Source organism: Sturnira hondurensis, unplaced genomic scaffold (assembly GCF_014824575.4).
Source record: "Sturnira hondurensis isolate 20B ecotype Veracruz unplaced genomic scaffold, ASM1482457v3 Scaffold0006505, whole genome shotgun sequence".
Lineage (NCBI taxonomy): Eukaryota > Metazoa > Chordata > Mammalia > Chiroptera > Phyllostomidae > Sturnira > Sturnira hondurensis.
The window spans coordinates 7,499,451-7,526,478 of NW_028079136.1; the positions used below are offsets into that span (position 1 = coordinate 7,499,451).

The window sequence follows — 27,028 nt, forward strand, 5'->3', positions numbered from 1 at the left end:
ATCATACTTTCTCAGTTTTTCCTTTTTATAGAGTTGCATGTTAAACTTTCTGTCCCAGCTTTATCTGAGCCTAGTAGAGAGAGGCAGTAAGAAAGTGCTGGGTGATAGTGCCCTCTTCAGGCACCATCAGTACTGGCTGCCTGTAGTTTGTGTGCGTGGATAGAGTCTTTGATTTTTTTGTTTACTGTAGAAGTACATCCAGGAAGCCAGGAATATGGGCAGCACCATCCGCCAGCCCAAACTGTCCAACCTGTCGCCGTCAGTGATTGCCCAAACCAACTGGAAGTTTGTAGAGGGCCTGCTGAAGGAGTGTCGCAACAAGGTGAGTGGTGGACGCCTCTGTATGCGTGCTGTTTCCTTTGGTAGCCGAGGTGAGAGCAAGGCTCGGCCCTGACTGTTCTTTCTTGGTTTTAAAAATATTGTTAATATGAGATAGTATTAATTTTAAGATCCTGTTAACTTGGAATTAGGTGTATTTGTTTTAAATGAAGTAAACCATTAATCAAAAGCAAGCACAGTCTGACATAAACTTAATACATCTAACATTTCTTGAAATGGTTGTAGTTGAATTGTCTTCAGCAGATTAGTCTTACACATAAAAATGTTTTTGTCTCTATATTAATTTGATAGCAGTGATTTCATATGTCTAGAAACAAGAATTTATGAATGCCTATTATGTGCTAGGTCAAAGTGTTATTCAGTTTAAGCTTATTGTGTTTTTTTTTAAATTAAGAATTGATATACAAAAAATTGCACACATTTATTATTATTATTATTATTATTATTTAATTCTTGTTCAAGTACAGTTTTCCATCCCCCCATTTATTATTATTTTTTAAAAATTGTTAATCCACTGAAATTTCTTTTGGTGTAAGGGTTGGGAATTTTTGTAAAGATTTTATTTATTCATATTTAGAGAGAGGGCAGGGGAAGGAGAAAGAAAGGGAGAGAAACATCATTGATGGTTGCCTCTTACAAACCCCCAACCAGGGACGTGGCCTGCAACCCAGGCATGTGCCCTGACTAGGAATCGAACTGGTGACCCTTTGGTTCTCAGCCTGCACTCAATCCACTGAGCTATACCAGCTAGGGCAAAAATATAGTCATTCTTAATTTTTAATGTTTTAGTTATGAATGTGTAACTTCTTTTCTAATAAAAATGTAGTATTTCAACCAAGTCAGTATGCCCTACTTTTTAGGACAATTCAACTAACTTTATATCTATTTTATCCTGTTTATTTATTAATGAAAAAAAAGATTTTCCTGCATTTTCAGATAGTGAGTGGTACTCATTTATAGGGTGAAATCAAATATACTTTCTCTTGCAGAAAAAATTGTTAGTTAGAAGATGGATTGATATATTAGTACTGATATATTTTTTAAAGATTTTATTTTTTTATTTTAGAGAGGGAGGAAGGGAGGGAGAAAGAGAGGGAAACAACAATGTGCAAGAGAAACATCTATTGTGGGCCAGGCCAGCATGTGCCCTGGTGTGGAATTGAACTAGGGACCTTTTGGTTCAAAGGCTAGCACGCAATCAACTGAGCCACACCAGCCAGGGCCAGTACTGATATTTTGAATTCAGGTGTTTCAGAAAAAAAAGTTTCTATTGATTGGTTTACTCTGAGCCATCGATATCTGTGATTTTCTATTCATTGTTGTCTTTTCTGTTACCAAGAACATTGGTGATCTCCCTTTCTTGAAAGAGGGCTTTTCTGTTGTCTCTGCGATTTGTTTTCCAAGCTGCTGACATTCATTCACAGGTTTTGAGGTACATACCCAGTCAATGACAATGTCCTTACTTGTGTTGCCTGGTCAGTCAACAGTCAGTGACTGTGAAACACATTCCAATTTCAGAGATGTTAATAAGCAAAAAAAAGTATATCTTAGAATTGAAGGAATATGGTAAGCAGCCTAACACTGCCAAGTGTTGGCTAGCATGCGGAGCAACAGGAACTCTCATGCTATTGGTTATATAGGTTGCTCTGACCACTTTGGAAAACAGCATAGCACTGTTTAGTATTCTTATGGGTGTATTCCCCAGACAAACCTTTGTAGTATGACGCAGGAGGTACGTGCAGTAAGTTTATAGCCACATTCTTTACAATAGCTTTAAACTGGAAACAACCCAATACCAATCAGTAGGAGATTCAGTAAGTAGATTTTAGTATATTCAGATGATGGAGTGCTGTACAGTGATAGAAATGGACAAGAATTCATTCACCCATGACTGTAGATGAATTGCACAAATATAAAGTTGAGTTTTTAAAGCAAATCACAAAAGAAGACATCCTGGCAAAACTGAACTACATTGTTTAAAAATGTAAATACAGGAGATAACTATTTCCTTGTCAGGATACTGCTTGCTTTTAGAGTGGGAAGGTGATTGGAAGGGGCATGTAGGGTGTTTCAAAGGTATACATGAACAGTATTTTATTTCTTAATCTGGGTAATGGTTATAATACACTGTGTGTGTGTGTGTGTGTGTGTGTACCTATACATATATACATATGTATATGAGATACATTTCACAATAAAAAGTTTAAGAATAGTAACACTGAAAAGAAGTATGTCAGAGTGTTAAGAGTTGTAGCTTCTGAAAGTAGGATTGGTGATTTTCCCCCTGCTCTTTAAATTTTTGTCACAAATTTATAATACGATTAATTCTTACTTAGGTACTTGGGCTCAATATTCAGGCAGATTTAGGTTCAAAGGTCAGAAGTGCTACTTCTTCGCTATGTGATTTTGGGAAGTTACTTTTTCTTATCAGTTAAATGACAGTTTCCTTATCAATTATATGGCAACAATAATAATTCTTCGAGTCATTTGGAAGCTTAAATGAGGTAATGTAGTGCATAATATAGTACCTGGCAAATGACATTGAAAGTTGAGATGATCATTATATAATGCATATTTTTTGGTTTTGTTTTACAATAAGCACTTAAAAATTTTTTACCTAAAAGTAAGTTATTACTCCACAATATTTTTAACCCCTTGATAGGTACTTCAGATTTATTTCTAGGGATTAAATGCTTGAAGATTTGTTTAATAAGGTTAGCTAAACAGTGAGAATCAGAGAACGTCAGAGTGAGCATAACTAAATGGTTTTATTCAAGTCTTTTTATCTCGTGAATGCAAAACCTGAACCTGGAGTGAGGAAATCACTTGTTCAGGGTCATACAGTGATTGCTATGTTTGTATCTTCTTGACTAAACTTTAAAAAAATGCATTTCATTATAACCTGACCTCTATGATGGAGAATAAATACACTCTATGTGTCTGGTCTCACTCATCTTGTCTGTCCCAGCCCAACAGACGTGCTGTGCAGGTGGCCACAACCCTGTGCAGTTGCATGTGGTCCTGTTCACTGTGGTTATCTAATCCTACGACTGCTTCCTTGTAGACCAAGAGAATGCTGGTGGAGAAGATGGGCCGAGAGGCTGTGGAGCTAGGGCATGGGGAGGTCAACATCACAGGAGTGGAAGAGAACACCTTGATTGCTAGCCTTTGTGACCTCTTGGAAAGGATCTGGAGTCACGGGCTGCAAGTAAAACAGGTACTGACTGTCTGGTGTCCTTTCTGCTGTGCAGACCATGTTCCTGTTTTCACGTACTAGCTTTCCCATTCTCTTCCAGCCGGTACTTTGAAGAATGGTGCACAATATACACAGACAACTTTTACTCTTACGCATTTTTAAACTTGAAAAGAACTTGAAACCTTATCAAAGGAGTTTTATTTGGGACAAATTCAAAAATACATATTCAGCAGATATTTATGGAGGGTATATAGTGTGCCAGGCACTTGAGATACCTCACTGAACAAAACAGACCAAGGTCTCTGCCCCTTCTGGAGTTTCTATCCTCATGGTTTGGAGACAGTCTACCATGTGTGTCCTTCAAAACGTTTTTATCTACACATATACCCAGATACAGGTGTATATTTGAAAATCCAACAGAACCACAACGAGATACCTTTTCACACCCACTAAGATAGCTAAAATAAAAAAGACAGTGACAAGTGTTAAGAGGACGTGGAGAAATTAGAGCCTTCATACACTGCTGGTGGGAATGTAAAGTGGTACAGCCACTTTGGAAAATAGTCTGGCAGTTCCTTGAAATGTTAAACTTAGCATTGTGACCCAGCAAGTCCACTTCTAGCTATGTATTCAAGGGAAGTGGAAACATATGTCTACATAAAAACATGTACACCAATGTTTATAGCAACATTCTTCTTTTTTTAAAATATTTTTAATTTTTATTTTTTTAAAGATTTTATTTATTTATTTTTAGAGAGAGGTCAAAAGAGAGAGAGACCCATCAATGTATGGTTGCCTCTTGTATGTGCCCAACTGGGGACCTAGCCCACAACCCAGGCAAGTGCCCTGACTAGGAATCAAACTGGCAGCCCTTTGGTTTGCAAGGCAGTACTCAGTCCTCTGAGCCACACCAGCCAGAGTGCAACATTATTCTTTTTTTTTTTAGATTTTATTTATTTATCTTTAGAGGGGAAGGGAAGGAGAGAAATATCAATGTATGGTTGCCTCTCATGAGTCCCGTGCTGGGAACTGGCCTGCAACCCAGGCATGTGCCCTGACTGGGAATCGAACCACGATTGTGTGGTTCGCAGGCCCGCACTCATTCCACAGAGCTACACCAGCCAGGGCGCAACATTATTCTTAATAAGCCAAAAGTGGAACATCCCAGATGCCCATCAGGTAGTGAATAGATAAACTAAATGTGGTATATTCGTACGATGGAATATTATTCAATAAAAGGAGTAAAGTATGGATACATGGTACAACATGGATGAACTTTGAAAACATACTAAATGAAAGCAGCTAGTCACTAAAGACCACATGTTATATGATCCCATTTAGGCAAAATCACAGAAAATACATAAAAAATGCCAGAGGTGGGCGGGAGGGAAGACTAGGGAGTGACTGCTGATGGGTATGGGGTTTCTTTTTGAGGTGATGAAAAGGTTCTAAAATTAGGTAGTGGTGATGGTTGCATAACTCTGTGAATATACTAAAACACAAATTTTTTTTGTACCGAAAATTATATACTTTGAAGTGTGGATTTCATGGTAATGTGAATTAAACATCTCAGTAAAACTGCTTTTTAAAAATCCAGTAATGTTTTGTAACTTGCTTTTTCTTTTCTTTTTTTTTTTTAAAGATTTTATTTATGTTTAGAGCAAGAGGAAAGGAAGGAGAGAATCATCAATGTATGGTTGCCTTTTGTGTGCCCCCAAGTGGGGACTTGGCCTGTAACCCAGGCATGTACCCTAACTGGGAATCGAACCAGCGACACTTTGGTTCGCAGCCCGCGCTCAAGCCACTGAACTACGCCAGCCAGGGCTTTTATTTTCACCTCATAGTATTTTTTCCATGCCCTTAATTAATTTTTAGGTGATAGTGTATAGTAAATATTTAAGAGCTCAGACTATAAATCAGATAAACCTCAGACTATAAAGCAGTTTTACTGAGATGTTTAATTCACATTACCATGAAATCCACACTTCAAAGTATATAATTTTCGGTACAAAAAAAATTTATAATAATGTTTGATTATAAATGATTCCCACTTAATCATTTTATGAAGCCAAGTGAGGTGCCTGGCTTTTCTGAGCTTCCATTTCCTCCTCTGTGTGTTGGAGTTTTGACAGTACCCATCTCTGTAGGGTTCTCCTGGGGATTTGGTAATTCGTGTAAAGCACTAAGCCGAGAGCCTGGTGTCTGGGAGGTTCTCTGCAAACACCCATGGTTACTGTTCTGTGTTGTTGTATAGATGTGTCATACTTGAATCAGTCCCTTATTATTGGTCTCGTTTAGCTTATGTCTGATTTTTCAGTATTATAAATAGCACTGTGATTAAAGATCTTTTTATGTTAAAGATGGTATATCACGTCCCTAAAATTTTGAAAGTCCCATTGTGTAAGTAGCAACACTATGAGCTTCGGAGTCAGAAAGACTTGGATTTGAATCTTAGCTCCACTGATGGCTTCAAGTGGTTTGTGATTTTTGACTCTCATCTTCCTTGTCCATATAGTACAGAGTTAATAAAACCTGCCTTGCAGGGGTGTTATGATAATTAAATGTAATGAAAATAAGTTCCTGGCATGTGGTGGGTGTGTAACATATGACACTAAATGCTAGGTTCCATGTGAAGAATTTGTTTCTTTCCTTTTCTTTATAACAAATAAGTAGAATATACATAATTGTTTTATCATTTTCCTTAAAGTTTAGCAAGCCTGGCACCATGGTTAAGTAAGCTTTTTCAGCTTCTTGGTAAAACATATGCCCTCAAAACTTTTTAAAAAAATATTTTATTTATTTATCTTTAGAGGGGAAGGGAAGGAGAGAGGGAGAGAAACACCAGTGTGTGGTTGCCTCTCATGTGTCCCCTCCTGGAAACTGGCCTGCAACCCAGGCATGTGCCCTGACTGGGAATCGTACTGCGATCATGTGGTTCGCAGGCCTGCACTCAATCCACTGAGCTACACCAGCCAGGGCAAAAACTTAATATTTGCCATGAAAATCGTGAGGCATTTTGAAATAAACGTTTCATCCTGTGTTCTAAACCTTTCCTCCGAGGCTTCACATCTGTATTCACGTCTCTACAAGAATCCCCACAGCATGGGGAATCTCTTTTGGGATTCATTCAGTCCCTCTCTCAGGTTGGGTAGGGGAGTTTGCTTGTTTGGTGAGAAACCAGTTCAAAATAATGGGGGCTTTTGGGTTCTGGTTCTGTTTTCTGAGTCATGCTTTTGGAGCACTGAAAGTGTCACCAGAGGGAAGTGAAGGCCTGTGCTTGCTGGCAGGCTGTGACCGCAGGGACGCATGTGCACTGGGGATTGACCCTGCCTGCCTGTCCGGTTCCTGCAGCGTGCTCCTTTAGCCCTCCATGTTGTTGGCTTGTGTGCACAGCAGCTTCTTCCTCTGAGACATCCTTTCAGTCACGTTCCAGTCCAGGGTTGTAACCTGGTTTCTTGGTCAGAGAACCACCTTATCTCTCTCTTCTGGGGGCACCTTACTGATCAACTACCCATTTTATCTACTTACGAAGCAGAAGGAACCCAAACAACCATGTTTGCTGCTAGCTTCCTAGTAGATTGTGCTGTTAGCTGTGGCAGTCTGCATGGAAGGCTGCTGCCAGCAAAGTCTCCTAAGAATCTCTGTTGTCCTCACTGCTCTTTGACTTTTGATGACAGAGTCCAAGGAAATGGACATCCTACTCTAGTATATTTATCTGACACTAAGAGGTGAGGTTTGATTTTACACAAAGTTTTGTCATTCGGGGACTGGTAAGTGAAAAGGGGTCGTTTCTCATCCTTTATGCATTGATAGTTTTGGAGAGTCTGGTACTATCTATATATCATGTGGCCACATCCCTTAATAGGTAGACAGACTATATTGAACCTTACAGACTCTATCAGTCCCTTTGCAAAAGAGGGGAAAGAGTCATCCATGTCTCCTGTCCTGGAAGGACCCCAGTGCCCTATTGCTAAGCTTCAGCCCAGCTGCTGTTCTCTCACTCTTGCTCTTGCCCTCCCTCCCTGACTGGTATAATCACTGAGCCTGAGCATCCTGCTGGCACAGTGACCTGGTGTTGCTCTTGTCTTTGGTTCTTCAGCATCACGTCATGTGAGGTCTGTCTGGTGACCAGCTGTACTTAGTTTGTATCACAGCCCCGCAGTTCTTCTAAGGGGAGACTGCCTTCCAAGTCTGCCCAGATGCTGGGAATATAGTGATGATTAAGTGAAAGACCTGCCCTTTTAGGAGCCTACTCTTAAAGATTTGATAAATGAATGGATGAATGGATTTCTAGAAGTTGAATTACTGTCTCAATGAGCATGGCTATTTTAAGTTTTTTACTGTTTTCCACATATATTGTATTGATAGGTATAACATCTTAATGTCTAGGAGCTATAACAGTGTATAGGAACTGTAAGTCTGATTTTGTCGAACATCTGTTTTTTCCAAATATTGGTATTTAAATAAATTTAAAAATGGTCTTCTCTAGTTCTAGTTTTAAAAGTTGCCGTTGAAGTTGTTGGGTTTTGTTTTAAGCTGGTTAAATACTGTAGGAAATCCAAGTATGCAGCAGGTGCGTGTCAGCAGCTTGGTGATCCATAGATGAGGGTTTTCTTGCATTTAAATGCTTGATTTTTTTACACCCAAGAAAAGATCAAGTTGGTGGATAGAAACGAAACAGTTCCTTGATATTCTCAAGGGAAGCTCTTGAGAGACCTTAAAGTCATACACTCATCCCAGACATTCAAGGTTCTTTAGAAGGTATAACTTCAGAAGTTAAATGATCTCTTTCCGAAGCAGTGTGTGTAACAACATTGTTTAGAGCAGTGATCCTGACATTAGATAGACTTAAGCTTGAGTCCTCACACTACTCACTAGCTATGTGATCGTTTATAGCCTTTTACTACTCAGTTTGCTCTTTTCTAAAGAAAGTGAGGATAGGGGTACCTATGTTATAGGATTTGGGGAATGTTAACTAAAATATTGTATTTTAAACATTCAACATAGTTCATAGCAAACCTGAAGCAAGACATGGTAGCTTCTATCATTATTTATAAAACACAGAACTAAAGTCATTTAAAAATTATTGTAGCCCCAGACCAGTGTGGCTCAGTTGGTTGGGTATCATTTTACAGAGCGAAACGTCATCAGTTTGATTCCCCACTGGGGCACATGCCTGGCTGTGGGTTTGGTTGTCAGCTGGGGTGCATTTTTCTCCCTCTTTTTCCTTGAAAAACATAAATCAAATCTTTAAGAAATTATACTAAATCCTACTGCTAAAACAAACATTATCCTACTTTTGTATTACATCAAGTATATAGGGACATTAACCATGACTCTGAAATAAAGTTTTTATCAAGTCATGGGAGTCAGTGTGTCCTGAAGGATGACTACAAGGAGACGAAGCAGTTGCTGGGTGCCCGGCTGGGCTTACTCACTGCCTAGGCAAACTGCTGCCTTATACAGATATAAGGCCTGAGCTTGCAAATGCTCTTCAGATACGTGCCTTGGCAAAATGACAAATCCACATGACTCAGATACAGGGTGGGGCAAAAGGAGGTTTACAGTTGCTCATACGGGAACTAACACAACAATTTATAAATAATAATACAAGAATAAACCGTTTCATATACCTAAAACTGTATGCCTACCTTTGCTCCACCCTGCAGTTTAAACTGCAGATGCTGGGGTTCTGTTATGTTGGCTGTATCTCAGCCTTTCAGTTCATAGCTGCCTTCCTGCAGCCTTCTTCAGCTGTACCTTTAGTAGTAAATCCTCATCGTAGTGATGACTGAGTCTTCCCAGCCTGCACTAAGAGAATAAAAAATAAATTAAAAAGCCTGCACTCATAAAAATATTATTAAAAATGTTTATTGTTTTGAGAGAGGGGGGAAGGGAGAGGGAGAGAGACATCATTTGGTTGCCTCCCATACACACCCCAACAGGGATTGAACCCACCACCTTTTGTTGTATGGGATGGTAGTCCAGCCAGCTGAGGTACACGGGCTGGGGCAGGAATGCCTTTAAATATTTTAGGAAATTCACTGGCATCATAGAATCTTGTAGTGGCTATCAGTTCCTCTGTGCAAAAGTCACCATGCTCTACCCAGGCTGACCCTCAGCCAGCAAACCATTGAGGGGTTATTTGCTCTTTTCTGGCTTAGTCATTAATCTATTCGTATCTCTTTGTATCATGTCCTTTCTGTTCCCAGTCAGGGACCATTTCTCTTTTCTTTATATTTCTCTGGGATTTTAGTAAGGGGATATATGAGGGGTGTCTCCCCTGAAAAAATGGAATTATCTTCTGGAGGGCAGCCCCCTTGTAGTACAGGCTTCCCAACCCCTCCCCTCCATCCCCACCCTCCGGAGAGTGTTCTAGGAACTCATTTGTCTCAGTGCACCAGCTGGCATTGTTGTGAGAGGCTGCGCTGCGCTTCAGTCAATTTTTTTGGAGCCTCATTCAGTGCATTTGCCCCTTTTATGATGGATGATTTTCGAGGGCACCTGCCTATGCCATGCCGAGTGTTCAGCAGTTTTTGATCAAAAATGGCATGCCCTTCCGCCCCTCTTCATCTGATCTCACCCCAAGTGCTTTCCCAGGATGAAAAAAGTCCTCAAAGGGAAACATTTTGCTATGTGGAAGAGGTGAAACAAAAAAGCGGAAGCACTAAAAGGCATCAAAATCGATGAGTTCAAAAACTGTTTTGAGCAGTGAAAAAGCCATCTCGATGGGTGTGTGGCATCACATGGAGGGTGCTTTGAAGGTGACTGAAGTTTAAACATGTAAAAATAAATACATGAAAATTTTTAAAGATTTTATTTATTAATTTTTAGAGAGAGGGGAAGGGAGAGAAAAAGAGGAGAGAGATGCATGTGAGAGAGGAGCATCAATCAGCTGCTGCTTGCACGCCCCCAGCTGGGAACCCCACCCGCAGCCCAGGCTTGTGCCCCAGTGGGGAATTGAACCGGCAGCCTTTCAATGTTCAGGCCAGCATTCAGTCCACTGACCCACATCAGCCAAGGCTAAATACACAATTTTTAAAATAAATAAATTCTCTTTTTGGGGGGGTCCCTCCTCAAATGTATATACATTGCATCCAGGTATACACTGAGGTAAGGAATATTACAGTGAGTCCTCACTTAATGTTGATAGATGTTGTGACTTCAAGTTAAATGATGTAGAACAAAACCAATTTTATCATAGGTTAAGTGATGTAAACAGGAGTTAAGCTTCTATGGCATCTCATCAACGTTACAATGAAACAGCATTGAACAAAATGTTATTTGAGGACCTGCTATACAGATACTTTTTAGCAAAAGCCTGGATCTGTATGTTTAAATGATCTCTGACTGTTCGCTGGGTGTCTTGGCCTCTGAAATCAAAACTGATAGGTATTGTTCCCTTGTGTTGGTTCTAGGGGAAATCAGCCTTGTGGTCCCACCTGTTACATTATCAGGAAAACCGGCAGAGAAAACTCACGTCAGGAAGCCTCGGTACCTCAGGTGAGATGGCCTCTGCACCATTGGAGGGAACACCCTCACCTGCACTCCCGTCCCCTGCTGGAGAGGGATCAGCCAGAGCGATCCAGGTCGATGGAGCCTCTGCTCTGTGACGCTGTCTTGTCTGCATGTTAAGCCGCTGGGCCCTCTGAACTGCAGAGCGTGCCACAGCCGTGGGGTTTGCTTTCATTGTATCCCCTTTTGATCAGTGAGAGAGAAGACTTGTATCAGCAGGAGGCCTGTATTAAAATGACTTTGTTGTGTGTTTAAATTGATTTTAGGAAGAGAGAGGAAAGGACTCGGGGGAGGCAGACAGACACGCACAGAGGGAGAAATTGATTGATTGTTGCTCCACCCATTCATGCATTCACTGGTTGATTCCTGTAGGTGCCCTGAGCAGGGATCCAACCCACAGCCTTGGTGCACTGGGACAGCACTCTGACTGATTGAGTTTAAATGAATTTGGGTGGTACTGATGTCTTGTGTTTGCAGCGAGCTTGCAGCGAGCTGTGTTCAGAGTCGTTTGTTTCATTTCTCCTAGATGGGCACTGCAGCGATCTGTCGTACCAGTGAGAGAGCCTCTTTGTCGGTGTCCTACCTTGAGGCCTGGTGTGAATGATTCCTCACACGTCCTTTCTGTTTTTAATTTAATAAAAACATCAGGGTTGCTAGGGACCCAGAGATCATCCAGTCCATCCCTTTTATTTTACAAGAGGAGGAAACTGGGCTCCAGAGGGGCGTTGGATTTACTCAGGATCACACAGTTAATTGATGAAAGAGGCCAGATTAGGAGTCAGGCCTCTTGTCTCCTGGTCTGGTGTTCTTCATACCATCCTACAGTGGCCCTTTCAGGACAGCCCCTCCTCCCTTTACTTCTTGGCAGCATCTCTTTTTCATGCCATCCTTCATTCTCTTCTCTCTGCCCAGGAGTTTGTTTACCTTCCTTAGATGTTCTTACCTGATGGTAAAGATCAGTCTAAATGGCGGGGTGAAAAGATTGGTGTAAACTCAGTGTTGTCTTTGTTCTTGAACTAGTCAACCTCAACTAGCACTGAATGAGGGGGAAGTGGTTGGCTGAAGATGGGGTGCAAGAGCCCCCTAAGTAACCTTTAAAGACTTTTTTGTTCAACTTTCTGGATATGAGAGCAAGAAGTCTTCTCAGGAAGGCTGTAGAAGCTATTGCCGAGGGATTAAACTATAGTCAGAATTGCTCAACAGCTGGGTAATCAAGGTACTAAGTTTTAAAGGGGTCAGGCATGTAGATATAAATGTATTTAGGGTCCGGTTTTCTGGAACGTGGTCTTTACACATCCTGCTGGGTTTCTGGCAGCCCGATTTGAGGCAGCGGCAGGACAAGAGTAGTAGCTCCAAGTGGAGGCACTGCTTTCGTGGACGGTGCTGAGAAACATGCCAGATTAGGAGCCAGAGGATCTGACTTTGCCACTTGAGACTGGGGCAAAGCAGTTAACCTCTCTGAGTTTCAGTCCCCTCCTCTGTGATACCTTCTTTGGCTATCTTATAAGTTGTTGGAGAGTTAAATGAGATAATGTGCATAAAAGTATTCAGTCTGAAACCTAGTGGATGCTCTATAAATAGTCATGAAATGATTGATCAGAGTGTTACCAAAGCAACTAACTTTTCTATAGACATTTGTGATTTGAGACAAGAAAGGTAGTCAGCTCTTTGGATAGTCAGATCTTTTTGGACATGACCAATTGACGAGGACACCAGCAAGCAGTGTTTGCTGCATCGTGGATGGGACACGAGACAAATTCACATGGACTACCAAGTCCTGTGGAGGAAAAGGGACGGCACGGCCATTCTCTCAGGAGGAGAGCACCCGGACCCTTGCCTTGACAGACTTTTATTGCTTTTCTGGGCACATTACATGATGGTCCTCATTTACTATACACAGGTTCACTTTAGGTGGTTACCTTTTATAGAAAACAAAGGAAAGGATGCTGCTAATCACATCACAGAAGAAGGATATTTGCAAATGCAAAGGGAAAAGTGGTTGAACTGGTTACACTCATCCTTGGAAGGTTTAGCATAGATTTTAGGAAGTTACTTTAAAGATATGCAGTAAATGTTTGTGCCTCAATTCAGGGTGAGGGAGTTTTAGCAAAAAGCAAGTCTCAAGGCAAGTCTTCAAATCAGGCCAGGTACAACATAGGCCTGATTCCCCACGGGAGAACCTATCTGTGGGTGTGGGTCCTGTGCATTGGGCCTCACTTTCCATTGGGAGCTGGGCCCACACCACGCAGAACAGTCTCTTATAACCAATTTTTTTGTTATTGTTTTAGGAATACTTGTTGACTCAGAACGGAGGAAGTCTGATGCCAGCTCAGTCATGTCTCCCTTGAGAATTTCCCTCATTCAGGATATGAGGTCAGTGCGGATTCATACATGATAAGCGACTAAAATCCTGTTTCCAGTTGCTGCTTACATGTCCATTTTAAATAGCAGGGTCTCAGTGACCTGGCTGTCTTCAACATCTCAGTTAAGTAGGAAGCTCTTCCCATTGGTCTTGTGCTTCCTGATGCGTTTGTCGAACTGTATAAACAGTTGGGTTCCCTGACATTTTTTGAGAATTATATCAGTGTATCTCAAGACCTAGGGGCTCTGGGGTTCCCATGACTTTTACTGAGAGCTGTACCATAAACCCCCCTCACCCCCAGTGCTTTGCCAGGTGAGCCTTTCTGGCAAAGCTGCATGGAAGCCCAGGATGTAGGGAACAGGAGAGATGTACTGTCCCAGGACGGGATAGGCCACCTGACCAGGTCTCCTTCAGCTTCTCAGGGGTGGTGTTGGTAGTGAGTTCATCCCCCACCCGCCCTCCACTTTTTTTTTTCATTCCCCCTTTAGGCATATTCAGAACATTGGAGAAATCAAGACTGATGTGGGAAAGGCCAGAGCATGGGTGCGACTGTCCATGGAAAAAAAATTACTTTCCAGACACCTGAAGCAGCTTCTCTCAGAACATGAGCTCACCAAGTAAGGCCTCTCCGCCTGGAGTGGAATCGGGCTCTCAGGAACGGTGGGGGGATTGGAGACCCCTGTGTGGTGAGGGCAAGTAGTCAGTATGTCGTTACTGCTGTGTTCAGCTAGACTCAAACTGCACGTGAAGGTTTTGAAGCATTTCTGCTTCTCCCTTTCTATCTGCAAAAGAATCATTCTGTCATGTTTGTTCTCCCTTCCTTCTCAATATGCATGCCCCGATGTGGTTTTCTGCAAGAGGTAGTGAGAAGGATGGGCTCCTCATTGGCTGCCTCAGATTTTGGGGGGCTTCTCCTCTCCTTGCTGCACTCAGGAACCTCTTGGGCATGGGCGTTTTCTTAGTCTACTTTCTGTCCTGGGGAGGAGAGGATTGGAGGATTACAAGAAAACTTCTAAGATATTCCCTTACCTCTTTTGTTCTTTCCTGAGCCCAGGGAAAGCCCACAGTAACCAAGTCCTTGCTCTTTCTCTCTGGACCTTGCCTGAGTCTCTTTAGAGTTTAAAAGGGCTTTTAGGTGACCCTCTTAGGCCCTCTCCCTCCTCACTTTTCACCCAGAAGGCAGGAGAGGAGGGATTTTGAGGCCCTCTTACTCCCAGGGACGACTAAACCTAGTAGTTTCCTTCCTTTGATCGTATATTTTTTGCATTCTTTCTGTACCCAGTGTACTAGAGGAGGGGCGGGGCAGGGGGGGAGAGCTGTGCCCCTTCTGTGCCCCAGATTACCACCTCTCCGAGTTTTTCTGTAAATGGTATGTTTGGCTCTTTGTTCATTGGCAAGTCTGCTGGGCATTTTTGTTTAGCGTTTTCATAGGCATTTTTCATGGTATCATTTATTACATGACTCCCCTGTGGATGATAAAGCAGAGGAGTAGACCCTGGGGACACTTTGTCTGAGGCAGTTGATTAAAACTGCAGAATCTGTTTTTATTTAAAGTAGGAATATATATTTTAAGACTGTTTATTGTTTATTGTGTTTGTAAACCACAGCAAGGAACCAGGTTTAAAACCTTAATAGGTTAAAGAGCTCGACCTGAGAGGTTAGAAATAGTAATCCTTAAAGCATTTAAGTGTCAGGGGCAAAAAGATTAAGGAATAAAATTTGAAAATTGAGAGGATAACTAAAAGAGAACAAGTGAACATGTAAGCCTGGCATTTGGAAGAGAAACATTCGCATGCCAGATTCTGGAGGACATTGTATCTGCAGCTGTGTGGGCACCAGGGCCCGAGGGCAGGAATGTTTCCTGCTGGCTAGTGTGGGTGTCATCTGTCAGAAGAGGCTGCAAGTCAGCCGGAGGACAGGGAGGCATCTGAGAGGGGCCAAACACAAGAACTTCCAAAGTCCAGGACAGTGGGCAGATGAGCTTAAAGGCCTGAGCAACAGCCAGCAGAGCACAGACCTTAGTGAGGAGGCTAGTTTTGGTTTCTTTAGACTGTAGTCTCCATTAGAGGAAGTTAGCTCAGAATTTACTTCTCACTATGTAGTAACTTAGTGAGTTACTACATAACATGTAGTAACTTCTCACTTGGTTCTGACCTCTGTGCTACTCTAAGTGAGCAGAAAATGAGGAGAGCTTTGCTGCTGTAGATTGCATTTTGAATGGGGCCTAGGGAGAGAGAAAGGGTCCCTTCATTAAAACCTACCCACTCTCACCCTGGCTGGGTGGCTCAGGTGGTTGGAACATCATCCTATAAACTGTAAGGTTGCGGGTTTGATCCTTGGTCAGGGCACATACCTAGGGTGCGGGCTTGATCCCTGGTTGGGTTGTGTGTGGAGGCAACCAATTGATGTTTCTCTCTCACATCAATGTTTCTTTCTCTCTCTCCCTCTCCCTTCCTCTCTCGCTAAAAGCAATGGAAAAATATCCTTGGATGAGGATTAAAAGCAGCAACAACAAAACACCCGTCTACTTTTCCGTCCTGTCCTTTTTTATCTTTCTTTCCCATTTATTTAAAACTCCAGTCACATCATACTCTACACCCTTCTCAGAATATCTTCAGCCTTTTCAGGACCTAATACAAAGTTTTCTTTGCTAAAGTTTGCCTTGACTCCCCAGGGACTGGGTCCTTCCCTCTGGGCACCCACAGCATTTGTTATAGTATTAGTTCATCCCTGTTTTACCACTACGGGCTGTTTTATCATTATCTGGTTGCTTACTACTTACTAAAATGTGCTTTCATTGACGGCATGAACTCTGTACCTTTCCCATGCAAAAGCATGTTGTCTAGCACCTACTAGATGTTAAATTCTTCACATAAAATGTGTTCATAGCTTCACAGACAGGAGGCATGGGCAGCTTTGGGGAGTATATTTTGATAGAATGTTTCTGAGTCTCTGAGATGTCCAGCTAGCCTCCAAGATTCTTTGCAGCCTGGAGATGGGGTAGGGTGGAAACAGGGTCAGGTGACTATGTATTCTAAGGAAATACGTAGTTGGCCTTTATATAGTGAGCTCAGACTTTTTTTTCTTAAACCTGTCTGCAGTGATTAATATGATGTAGTGCCTCCTCTACCCCTTGACTTTGAAACTCATTTTGCATGGCGTGGCCCTGTGCCATCATGTTCTCTTTTCCCCTGCTCTTTCCAGGGTGCTGGCTTCCACAACCCTCCGTTCTCTGCACGCACACTTGTTCTCTTTGCTCTCTCACTCAGTGTTCTCACACATTGTCATGACTTCTGTCACGACAGAAGGTGGCTAAGCAGGTGACTGCCACATCTGCACGCACACTTGTTCTCTTTGCTCTCTCACTCAGTGTCCTCACCCATTGTCGTGACTTCTGTCACGGCTAAGCAGGTGACTGCCACATCTGAAGCTCTGGCTCTGACGTTTCTTTTGCTCTCTGGTTCTACATTCATTTCCATTCAGCCTCATCGCTAACCAGTCACTTCCCTGAGCCCTTGTCACCACTTGGACTGTTTCCACGCCCTGTCCTCCTTCTGCATACCTGTCTAGAACGTGCTGCCCTCAGGCCCCCCTTTTCCTAGGACCATTGATGCTTATGGCTCTTTAAATCTTCAGAGAGTCTTTCCTTTGGCAACTCATTATGGGGAGTCTTACAATGTGGCCTTTACCTGATTTATTCACCTAGATTGTGCTGGAGGATAGGTGCTTCCCTCTGTAGCACCAGCACATAGTAGGCCTTGGTTGGTGAATTACCTGTTGAAAGTACCTTATAAGCCTGACTGGGTAGAAGCTCACAGGTGTGCTGAATCCCACACCCCTCTGGCCATGGTGATTGCAGTCTTGGCAGCCAGGATAGTTACCTTTTTTGTGTTTGTTCTTGTGTATTCGTCTGTGCTGAGGGCCTGTGCATTTGGCTCTCTGTGTCCCCTCTGTTGGGAGAAGGTTTTGCCGAGCAGTCGCAGAGGGCCTGCAATGTCAGGCAAAGGAGTTGGTCTTTGATGAGTGAGCGGCGAGGATCGGGCGTGGTGATGGGAGAAAGTTAGAGAGGGGGAAGGACAAGATCAGTGTAGGTCTTCCTTGCCCGTGACCTGGGTCATTCCCTTCATTACTTTACTGTTTGTTGTCAGTAAAGTAGGGTTGCAGGGTACATTGCAGGGTTTACACTTGCATTCAGAGCAGTGTCCTGACTTGTGGGTCGCAAGACCGCTGGGTCTGAGACTTGGCCTGGTTATCAGCGGTGATCAGAGACCTCCTGTCATTGTTTCTCCACTGCCCACTGCGGGGACGCCCTAGGTAGGAGCCCGGGAGGGCCTGTGTCTTCCCTGAGGGAATTTCATGTCAGCCCTCAGTTTAAGGAAGGAGATCCTATGACTTCTGACACTTCACTTTATGATAACATCAACCCTTGGACACAGGTAGAGTTTGTTTTTTGTTGTTCTTAGAGTTGGTTTTAAGCTGTAGCTTAAGCCACTTCTAGCCCTCGGTTGACAGAGTAACTGCTTTGTTCCTTTTTCAGATAGCTCTAAAGAACTTAAGGTTCAACGTCTGACTCTTCCCTTAGCTGTCTCCTTCCAGAACTGAGTCATTCTAGCCTCTTCCTCTTTCTTTTGGCTGGGAAACTGATGTGCTGCCTCCTCTCCGACAGAAAGTTGTACAAGCGCTACGCCTTCCTGCGCTGTGACGACGAGAAGGAGCAGTTCCTCTATCACCTGCTCTCTTTCAATGCCGTGGATTACTTTTGCTTCACCAATGTCTTCACAACTATCCGTGAGTAGCCCGTGCTCCCTGCCACCTTCTCAGTTCCCGTCTTTGTGAGCCTGCCTGAGGCTAACTCACTGTCCCCTTTCCGAGAAAAGAGGCGATCACTGTGCTTTCTGTTTGCCTTTTGCTTCTGTGGGAGAGAGGTGTATTGCCCCCGCCCGGAGGTTGTTTTTTCTCCGAAGCTCCTTACTCTTGTTCTGAACTAGGAGCTCAGTCCTCTGGGCCATCTGCTGTCACCATTGTCCTGGCACTTCTCTGGGAGCCTAGGGCAGTGGAGGTGGGGTGGGCCAAGTGGGGTGGTGAGGCTCACTGTTCTCTCTGCACACCAGTAAAGACATTTCCCTTTTCTTTTGGGCTGAGAGAGCCATTTGGCTTCACAGAAAGTTTTAGAGCTGCCCATAGGGAAAAACAACTCTTCTTGAAGTAGCAGGAGGAACTCCAGGTTGCCAGGGGAGACTCGGGCCCAGGCCCCAACACATTGTGTTTCTGTGAGCAGAGTCTGCCCCTGCTGTGGGCCTCAGTCTCCCCCTTTGCAGAGTGGGGAAGAGGGTTCAGTATGGTTTGAGGAAGGCCTCTGGAGCCTCATCTGTCCTTGGTGCCAAGATGCTGGGTGGGAGTGTCTCTACATTTGCCCAGTCACTAGTTGTTTGCCCTGTGACTCAGCAGCCTCAGCAGCATGGATTCTTATTTCTAAAGGACAGCCATCCTCCCTCTTAGAGATGAGGGCTGTAGGCTTCAGTAGAAGCAGCACTGAATGAGAATTTAGGAGACCTGAGGGAAGCTAATTCCCTCTCAGTGCCGCAGAAAAGGCACTGTAATACCTGCAGGGCCTCCCCTGAGATGGTTAATGGTGTTCATGCGATGATAGATTAGAAAGAGCCCTGAAAATCAGTTCAGGACAGTGTTGAGCTGCTGATATTATTTAAGGAACAGGTTGACTTAGCTCTGAGCCTATACATGGGCTTGGATCTTTGATGTTTGGATGGGGACCCTAGGAGGAGTGAGACTGAGGGGAGGGGCTGGCTTATATTCTGAGCCAGCCAGAGACTAGGTAGGTCCTAGGGACCTGCTGCTCCAGGCTCTGCTGGGCAGATACAGCCGGAGCTGCAAACACACCAGCGTACCTGGAACGGGTCAGGGCCCTCTCGGGTATGGGAGGGATTCCTGAGCCCTCTCCATGCTTTTTTGGCTTCCCCTAAACAGTGATCCCCTACCACATCCTTATTGTGCCGAGCAAGAAGCTGGGGGGCTCCATGTTCACCGCCAACCCATGGATCTGCATCTCGGGGGAACTGGGTGAGACACAGATCCTGCAGATCCCCAGGAATGTGTTAGAGATGACCTTCGAGGTACGTGGTGTCTGGGAACAACAGGCTCTGTGGGGATCTATTTTGCAACAGCTGCTTTTCTGGAGCTTTCTACAGGGTTTTGGAGGCCTTGCTCTGTAGAGTGTTATGCATCAGCAGAACTGACCTGTGTGTTGAGATGATCAGAGGCCAGAGCCAAGAGTTGACCCTAGGAAGGGGGAGCCTGCCCTGTCTGAACAGTCTCCAGCTGGAAGGCACTCACCCATCCGAACACGCATACCTCCCTGTCCATGGGGTGTTGAGAAATCCCTGAGAGTTCTTTCAGCTGCTGGGCCCAAGTGTTTACTGAGACCTCTGAATCTCAGGCAGCTATCCCATTTCCAAAGCAGCCTGCTCCCAGGCCCCATTCTCCCTCTACATAGCAGCACCTTATTTCTCACCCTTGAGAGGTGGTGCTATATTGCCAGCTTTGCTGGCAGGTGGAGCTGTGAGCTCTCTCCTTGCTATGTTGTAGACAGCCAGTCAGATCTCTGCTTCCAAGGAGCACCACTGTTTTCCCCTATTTTCTTTTCCTACTCCAACTTCTCTACTTGGCTGTTCTCTACAGTGCCAGAACTTGGGGAAGCTCACTACCGTGCAGATAGGCCATGATAACTCTGGCCTGTATGCCAAATGGCTGGTCGAGTGTGTGATGGTCAGGAATGAGATCACAGGACATACCTACAAGTAAGTGTTCCCTCAGCTCTGCTGTAAGGTAGAGGGGCAAAGTGGACCAGAGGCCGTGTCTGATGCTTGGGTATGTGGAGTGTTTGGCTCCACCTTATGCATCTGAACAAATAGGGAGGGTTTACCAAGTGAAGATGTGTGGCATTGCTGTGGCCACCCATCACTCAGGTGGCTTCCCTGAGGATAACATGGGATGGATGAGCAGGCCCTTCAGCAATAAGGGGAACGACACTGGAGGAGCTGGCAGCTCTGACAGGCCATTGCCTGACTCTTAGGTTTCCTTGTGGCCGATGGTTGGGGAAGGGCATGGATGACGGAAGCCTGGAGCGGGTTCTAGTTGGAGAGCTGCTCACCTCGCAGCCCGAGGTGGACGAGAGGCCCTGCCGGACACCGCCCCTGCAGCAGTCTCCCAGCGTCATCCGCAGGCTTGTTGCCATCTCCCCCAACAACAGGCCCAGTGAGTAGGGAGAGAGGCTGGGCCCCTGTGCTCCCCACCTTGGGAAATGTGGGCAGATCTCCAGGAGCCCTGGTACGTTAGCCCAGTCCCGGCCTGTGCAGCTGCCTCAGGAACCACCTCTGCCCGCAAAGCAGCCTCAGGGGTTTTGGCACTATCCCTAGAGGCCCGGAAGGAGCAGGGAGAGCTTGTGGAGGCTGGCCTGGGTCCTCTGTCTTATTTGTATATGATACTGGTGAGGTGAGGGGTTGCTTTCTGGCCTTCTTTTTCTTGGTTCCTGGGCTTCGCAGCCAAGTCTTGGCCTACTTTTGGTTGCCAAAAGTTCCAGGGTAAAAATGGAAAGTAAACTTTACCAGCATCTCTTAGAGACAGAACTCTAAGATACTGGCTTTGCTTTTCCCCCAAGATTTTAGGAAGAGCTGGCTCAGCAAAGATGGGCGGGTGAGGGCCAGTCTTCCCAAGGTCCAGGCTGCCCTGCCTCTCCCATGGGCCTTCCCAGTGTCCTCAGTCTCCTGCTCAGTCAGCTAAGCACTGTTGGCCTCTGAGATTGGTGATGATGTCTGCTGATTTTTGTCAGAGCTGAACACGGGGCAGATCCAGGAGTCCGTTGGGGAGGCGGTCAACGGCATCGTGAAGCACTTCCATAAGCCTGAGAAGGAGGTGAGCCTTCCCGTCCTCCAGCCCAGGGCCTTGCACTGAATCAGAGAGAAGAATGTTCTGGGCCTGGGCCGGGACAGCCCAGACTGTAGGGCGTGTGCCTCAGTTAGTGTGAGATTGGGCGGCTCCTTCCTCTGAGGGCCTCTGCCTTGGGTCACCATGTTTTCCTTACACACCAGTGACCGAACAGAGTCCCTGGGCCTCTAGTGAACACTGTGTGTTCCTGGGTTGTTCGTTTGTTTTTGTTTTTTCCTCCAGGATTTGCCGGGTCTCCCCGAGTAATGGCCACACTGGCTTTGTTCCCCTGGTGGGGACCCACATCCATCATCTAGTCATTCATCCATTCATTTAATAGCTATTCACTGAGAACCGTTTTGAGTTAGGCACTGTGCCAGGGGCTGGGGGAAGAAACAAAGGTCCTGCCTGTCTTTGCTGCCCTCCCAGCTGTGGGTTGTGGGTTTGGGGACACAGGGGTGGAGGGCCGCTTGGCTGAGGCAAGCCTGTCACTCTTCCCTGTTTCCTTACTAGCGAGGCAGTCTGACGCTGTTGCTTTGTGGAGAGTGTGGCCTTGTCTCAGCCCTGGAGCAGGCTTTCCAGCATGGATTTAAATCGCCCCGTCTCTTCAAAAACGTCTTCATTTGGGATTTCCTGGGTGAGTTGGACTAGGGTGTGAGAGAGGGAAAGCAGAGACACGGGGACTCACCACCGTAACGTGGGTGCTCACCGCTGGGGTCCAGGTCCAGAGCCAAGTGCGGGGACTCTCCGATTAGGTCTCTGGTTTGCCCTGCCTTTTCCCGAAGGCGATGGCAGAAGCTCTCCCACCCTTTGCCCTCACCTCCTGAATTGGACAGAAGAGCTTCTTCCCGGGCATCTGCTGTACAGGCTTCGCCACGAGTCCTTGCACTTTCTCCTTGTCGATCTCGCGGGCTCGTTGATGGCTTCGGAGCCCAAGCCCTGTGTTAGCCCCACTCAGAGGGTGTTTGTGCAACAAGTCTCTCCTTCACGAGTGTTTTTAAATCTTAAGACTGGGGAAAGGACTGTCTTTGTATCAGGGTCCACATACATTTTAAAAATAAGGATAAGGAATATAAGGATCATTTTGAAAGGCGATTAGTGACGTCATAACACTCATGTTATTCTTGGTAAGTTATTTAGATCGACATCGAGAGGCCCGTGGCAGGTGGCCTGCAGGGGTAGGTTGGTTTTAAGAGACATTGTCATTGGCAAGCTTTTCTCCTCTTCACAGAAAAAGCACAAACCTATTATGAGACTCTGGAGCAGAATGAAGTTGTTCCTGAGGAAAACTGGCATACAAGGGCCCGGAATTTCTGTCGATTTGTCACTGCAATCAACAATACTCCCCGGAACATTGGCAAGGATGGCAAGTTTCAGATGCTGGTGTGCTTGGGAGCCAGGTACTGCAGCCTCGTGGGCCGGAGCACCCAGCAGCCAGCCTTGGAGGGGGGGTGCGGGGGGGAGGGCTGCAGTCCTGGTGTGGTGCAGGGGGTGGGCGGTGCTGGTGGGTAGACGGTCCTGAGCAGGTGAGGCCTTAGAGGGCTTCCAGGAGGCCCTTAATTGCCTTTATGTACCATGCATATGAGGGGGTTCTCTGGGGGTGGGGATGAGAGTGTGTGTGGAATGGGAGGAAAGGCTGCATTTTGGTGGGAAGGACTAGAAAGAAGCTCCCCACTGGTGAAATTTGAAAGAGTGTGTCTAGTCATTCCTTCAACAGACATTTGAATGTGTCAGGCCCCGTGATAGTGGGAATGGAGCTGAACAAAACATGGCCCCTACCATGTAGAAGTTCAGTTCCAAGTGAATACAGTACAAGGCAGAATGTTGTGAGAGTCCCAAAAAGAAGTGCACGCACATGGGGTACGCTGGGAACCTAGAGGAGGCAGGTCAGAGGAGGCTGCAGGGATAGAGGAGCTGGGACAGAGGGTCCTTCCCCGTTAGGACCGCGTGTTTAACCACGGGACTGCGGTGGTATTAATGTGGTGTCGTGGGTGGTGTGCAGAATAGGCGAGATTTTTAGGGGCTATTCCAGTGGGTCAGGTGAGAACATGAAGGCCGAATAAGCTTGAGGCAGTAGTTTTTTCAGGCTGCAGGGGGGGGGAGTTGGTGTGCTGGTGGGAAACAGACCCTGGAACCAGATTCATTAGGTTCACAGCTTCGATCAGCCCCTCACTAGCTGTGTGATCTTGGGAAAGCTTAACCTCTATGTACCTCAGTGTCTTCCTCTGTAAAGTGGAAAGTACAGTAGCTCTGATAGCGCCTGACTCTTATCACAGGGTTAGCCATGAGAGGTAAGCAGTGTCTGGTCCACGCTAAGCTCTGTGTAGATGTTAGCTCTTAACGTTGTTCTTGGTGGTGGAAGCTGTGGGGAGGAGTGATTGGCTATTGGCTAAGAGATGGGCTATTGAGATGAAGTGCTGACTAGATTTGGTGTCTGGTTGGGTTGTCGAGGGAGGGAGGGAGGGAGGGAGGGAGGAATGGCAGGGACAGGGTTGATTTGGGTCAGATTGGGTTGTCTCCTGGGGCTGGGCGTCCCTCCATGGGAGCCTTTTAAAGCCGTGTAAGGCCTCTTCACCAAGCCCTGTTAGAGGAGGAAAAGGGGGCTGGGGGAGCCATCTACGTCTCCAGCTTCAGACTTTGTTCTGGGAGTGATGGAGCAGGTTTCCCCTTGGCCTTGCACTAATGGTCTCCCTTCCTTTGCCCTCTGACCCGCCTGGACTGACCCTGCCCTGCCAGAGATCACCTCCTCCACCACTGGATTGCCCTGCTGGCCGACTGCCCCATCACTGCACACATGTACGAGGACGTGGCGTTGATCAAGGACCACACACTGGTCAATTCCTTGATCCGCGTGCTGCAGACATTGCAGGAGTTCAATATCACGCTGGAGACGTCCCTGGTCAAGGGCATCGACATCTGACCTCGCAACACCAGCCAGCGACAGGGCTGAGAAAGACTCGCCCTGCAGCTCGGACCCGTCTTCCCAGGGGACTTAAGCGAGTGGCGCAGGAGATGCAGAGAAGATGTACACTCACTGTAAAAAGAAAACTAGAGGATTTTTGGAATAAATAATCTATTTTAGAGTTTATTTGCTGATTTGCTTTTTACACACTTTCATGTGAGAGAGTGATAGGAGAGGGAGACGGGGTTGGTGCCGCTTATTTTGAAGCTGGTGCCCCCCTCGCCGGGGCCGTGTGCCAGGGGCCTGCGGCCTCCCTGGACTGAGGCTGGCAACGCGGGCGGGGCGGTTCCGCTCTCTTGCCTCGCTGCGTTACTGAGGCCATTCCACATCGTTTTTAAACGAGTGTTTTCTATATTAACATTATTATGGATATTTGGCTTTCCTGGGCCACACACAGGTGTGCTGAGTGGAAGCCCCAAGCTGCAGTCAATGGGGTTTCAGTAGTGCCCCTGCAGGCCCTGACAAGTTGGTCCTACATCTCATCTTTTTCTTCTTCCTTTTCTTTCTTTCTTTCTCTCTCTTTTTTTTTTGTCAGTATTATTTGGGAAGAAGACATGCTGAGATGTATTATTGTGCAGAAAATCACATTTCCTCTTGGCACGCAGTTGCGCAGAAGTAAAACATGAGCATGTTTTTTAACAGGTTTTCCTTTTTTGTATTATTTATTTAACCCTCCATTGTGTGTTTTAAATCTTTTTCTTTTTTCTTTTTTTAAGGAAAAGAAAAGCTTGTCACAGTCTAACTGGCTATGTTATTGTTAAATTTACGTTGTTTCGCAACTTAGAAACCAGCTACAGTATGGCCCACTTAATAAAACACCTGAAACAAAACTGCATGGGTCCCTGGTTTTTTGGGGGGTGTCTGAGCAGTGGGTGGTGGAGGGGGCGATGCGGTCCGTCGGGGAGGTCCAGGCTGCAGCGCCACTTCTCTCCCTGGCTGGCGCAGGGGCCTCTGACTCCTGGGTCCTTCCCACTGCAGCTCCGGGAGTTTTTGCAGCTGTTAGGTCTCCTGGTTGAGACGGATGCAGACGAGGGTTCCTTTCCTAACCTACAGAGGAGGAGGCGGAGGTTGCAGGAGGGGCCATTTCTTGAAATAAGACCAGGTGTGGGAATATAGGACACTTGAGATCCTTTCTGCCCTCAGGGAAAAAGCTCTTTCTTGAGACAGGGGTTTACTTTTCTTGGGGTGATAGGTGATGCAGCTTTATGAGGATCTTGGGAACCAGCTTCTTTCCATTTTATTCTTCAGCCAAGCTGCTCTGTAGAGGCAGGAAGCTCCAATGAGCAGGTAGAACACCTCAAACCAATCAGTGCCCTTTACAAAAAATGTTCATCGGAGGCTGTTTATTGATTTGCGAGAGAGAAACATCAGATCAGCTGCTTCCCATATGTGCCCCAACCAGGGATGGAACCTGTGGCTTTGTGGGGCATGGGACAACGCTCCAACTAATTGACTCACCCAGCCGGGTCTCCTGGTCTTCTTTTGTGTTCCCTGAAGTCACACGTGCTTTCCCTCTGCCTGGAAAGCCTCCCCTCGCTCTCCCTTCATGCCCATCATTCAAGCTTTACTTTAGGAGTCACCCACTATGAAGCCTTCCTTAATTCCTCCTGCTGGGCACGGTTAATTGTTTCCTCAATGTGCTCTTCTGGTTTCTTAGGTGTTGGTACTTCTCTCCAGTTGTCTTTCACGTTGGGCTCACTTTCTAGACTGAGCTCCAAGAGGAGCAAAGGTCTCCTGTACATTTCATCCCTGGTGTCTGGCAGGTGGTGAGTTCCTAGATAAGCATTTTTGAAGAGATGACCAAAGAGACTGGAGGCTTCTAAGACAACTGCAGTACAACATCCCGCGGATAGGGGGTATCAGTGGGCTGTACTACAGCTGTCTCCCTGAAGGCCACGGGGAACCCAGTTTCTTTTGGAAGTGGAGGAGGGAAAGTGGGGAGAGGTGGGCCGTTGGCCTGGAGCAGGAAGGGGGATTTCTGGCTGGGCAAGAAGGGCAGCACGGACCTCAGTGTGTACCTGTTGTGGGCCTAGGCCAGAGACACCTTTACACAGCATCTCTTTCTCTTCCTCACAATTCTGCAGGGTGAGTGGAGATTATCCCTGGTTTACAGGTGATGAAAACAAAGTTCAGAGTTTAATCACTTGCCCAAGGCCACACGTGTTGGCTATGAAGTTTGCAGTTGCTGGAACTGCCTCCCTCCCAGCTTGTGTCTCTTCTCCTGACATCTACTCCCCTGTCTGATGCAGGTCTCTCCCAAGATGGTATCAGTGCCCCATCCCAACTGGTCTAAAATACCAACAGGTCAGTCTCAGCTACTTTTTGTCCCCTAAATTCTGTTTTATTTTCTTAACAACTTTTATACTCATTATTTGCTAATTCTAAATGTACATTTTATAAGGGGGGGGGCATGGTCCACTTTGTCCACTAAGTACTAACTGGCATGTAGTAGGTACCCAAGAAGTATCTGTGGGGTAAATGCATTCATTGGCAGAGGTTAAGATCACAGACTTTGGAGTCGAAATCCTTAGGTTGAATTCTTGCTCTGCTACTGTCACCTAGAGCAAGCTATCTAAATATATAACTTTCTTGAACCTGTTTACTTATCTATAAAATGGGAATGATAATAGTGCTTGCACCATAGGGTTGTGGGGACCAAATGGCTCTACCTGTGTGTCTGCAACAGGCAGGTGTGTACGAAGTGCTTGATAAA

The 27,028-nt window shown here is 45.7% G+C and overlaps 1 protein-coding gene across 3 annotated transcripts in view; it reads left to right on the top strand.

Annotated features, from left to right (window-relative positions):
• Positions 1-25,145, top strand: part of DENND5A (DENN domain containing 5A) — an 85,115-nt gene extending 59,970 nt beyond the window's left edge. For all 3 annotated transcript variants that reach the window (XM_037050106.1, XM_037050107.1, XM_037050108.1), the window contains 13 exons: positions 191-322; positions 3,404-3,556; positions 10,954-11,038; positions 13,339-13,423; positions 13,901-14,029; positions 18,079-18,200; positions 19,398-19,543; positions 20,109-20,227; positions 20,503-20,684; positions 21,259-21,341; positions 21,867-21,990; positions 22,585-22,753; positions 24,090-25,145. In XM_037050106.1, the coding sequence (XP_036906001.1) occupies positions 191-322; positions 3,404-3,556; positions 10,954-11,038; positions 13,339-13,423; positions 13,901-14,029; positions 18,079-18,200; positions 19,398-19,543; positions 20,109-20,227; positions 20,503-20,684; positions 21,259-21,341; positions 21,867-21,990; positions 22,585-22,753; positions 24,090-24,273 (1,713 nt within the window). In that variant the 3' untranslated portion in view covers positions 24,274-25,145. The remainder of the gene's footprint in view (positions 1-190; positions 323-3,403; positions 3,557-10,953; positions 11,039-13,338; positions 13,424-13,900; positions 14,030-18,078; positions 18,201-19,397; positions 19,544-20,108; positions 20,228-20,502; positions 20,685-21,258; positions 21,342-21,866; positions 21,991-22,584; positions 22,754-24,089) is intronic.
• The last annotated feature ends 1,883 nt before the right edge of the window (positions 25,146-27,028 follow it).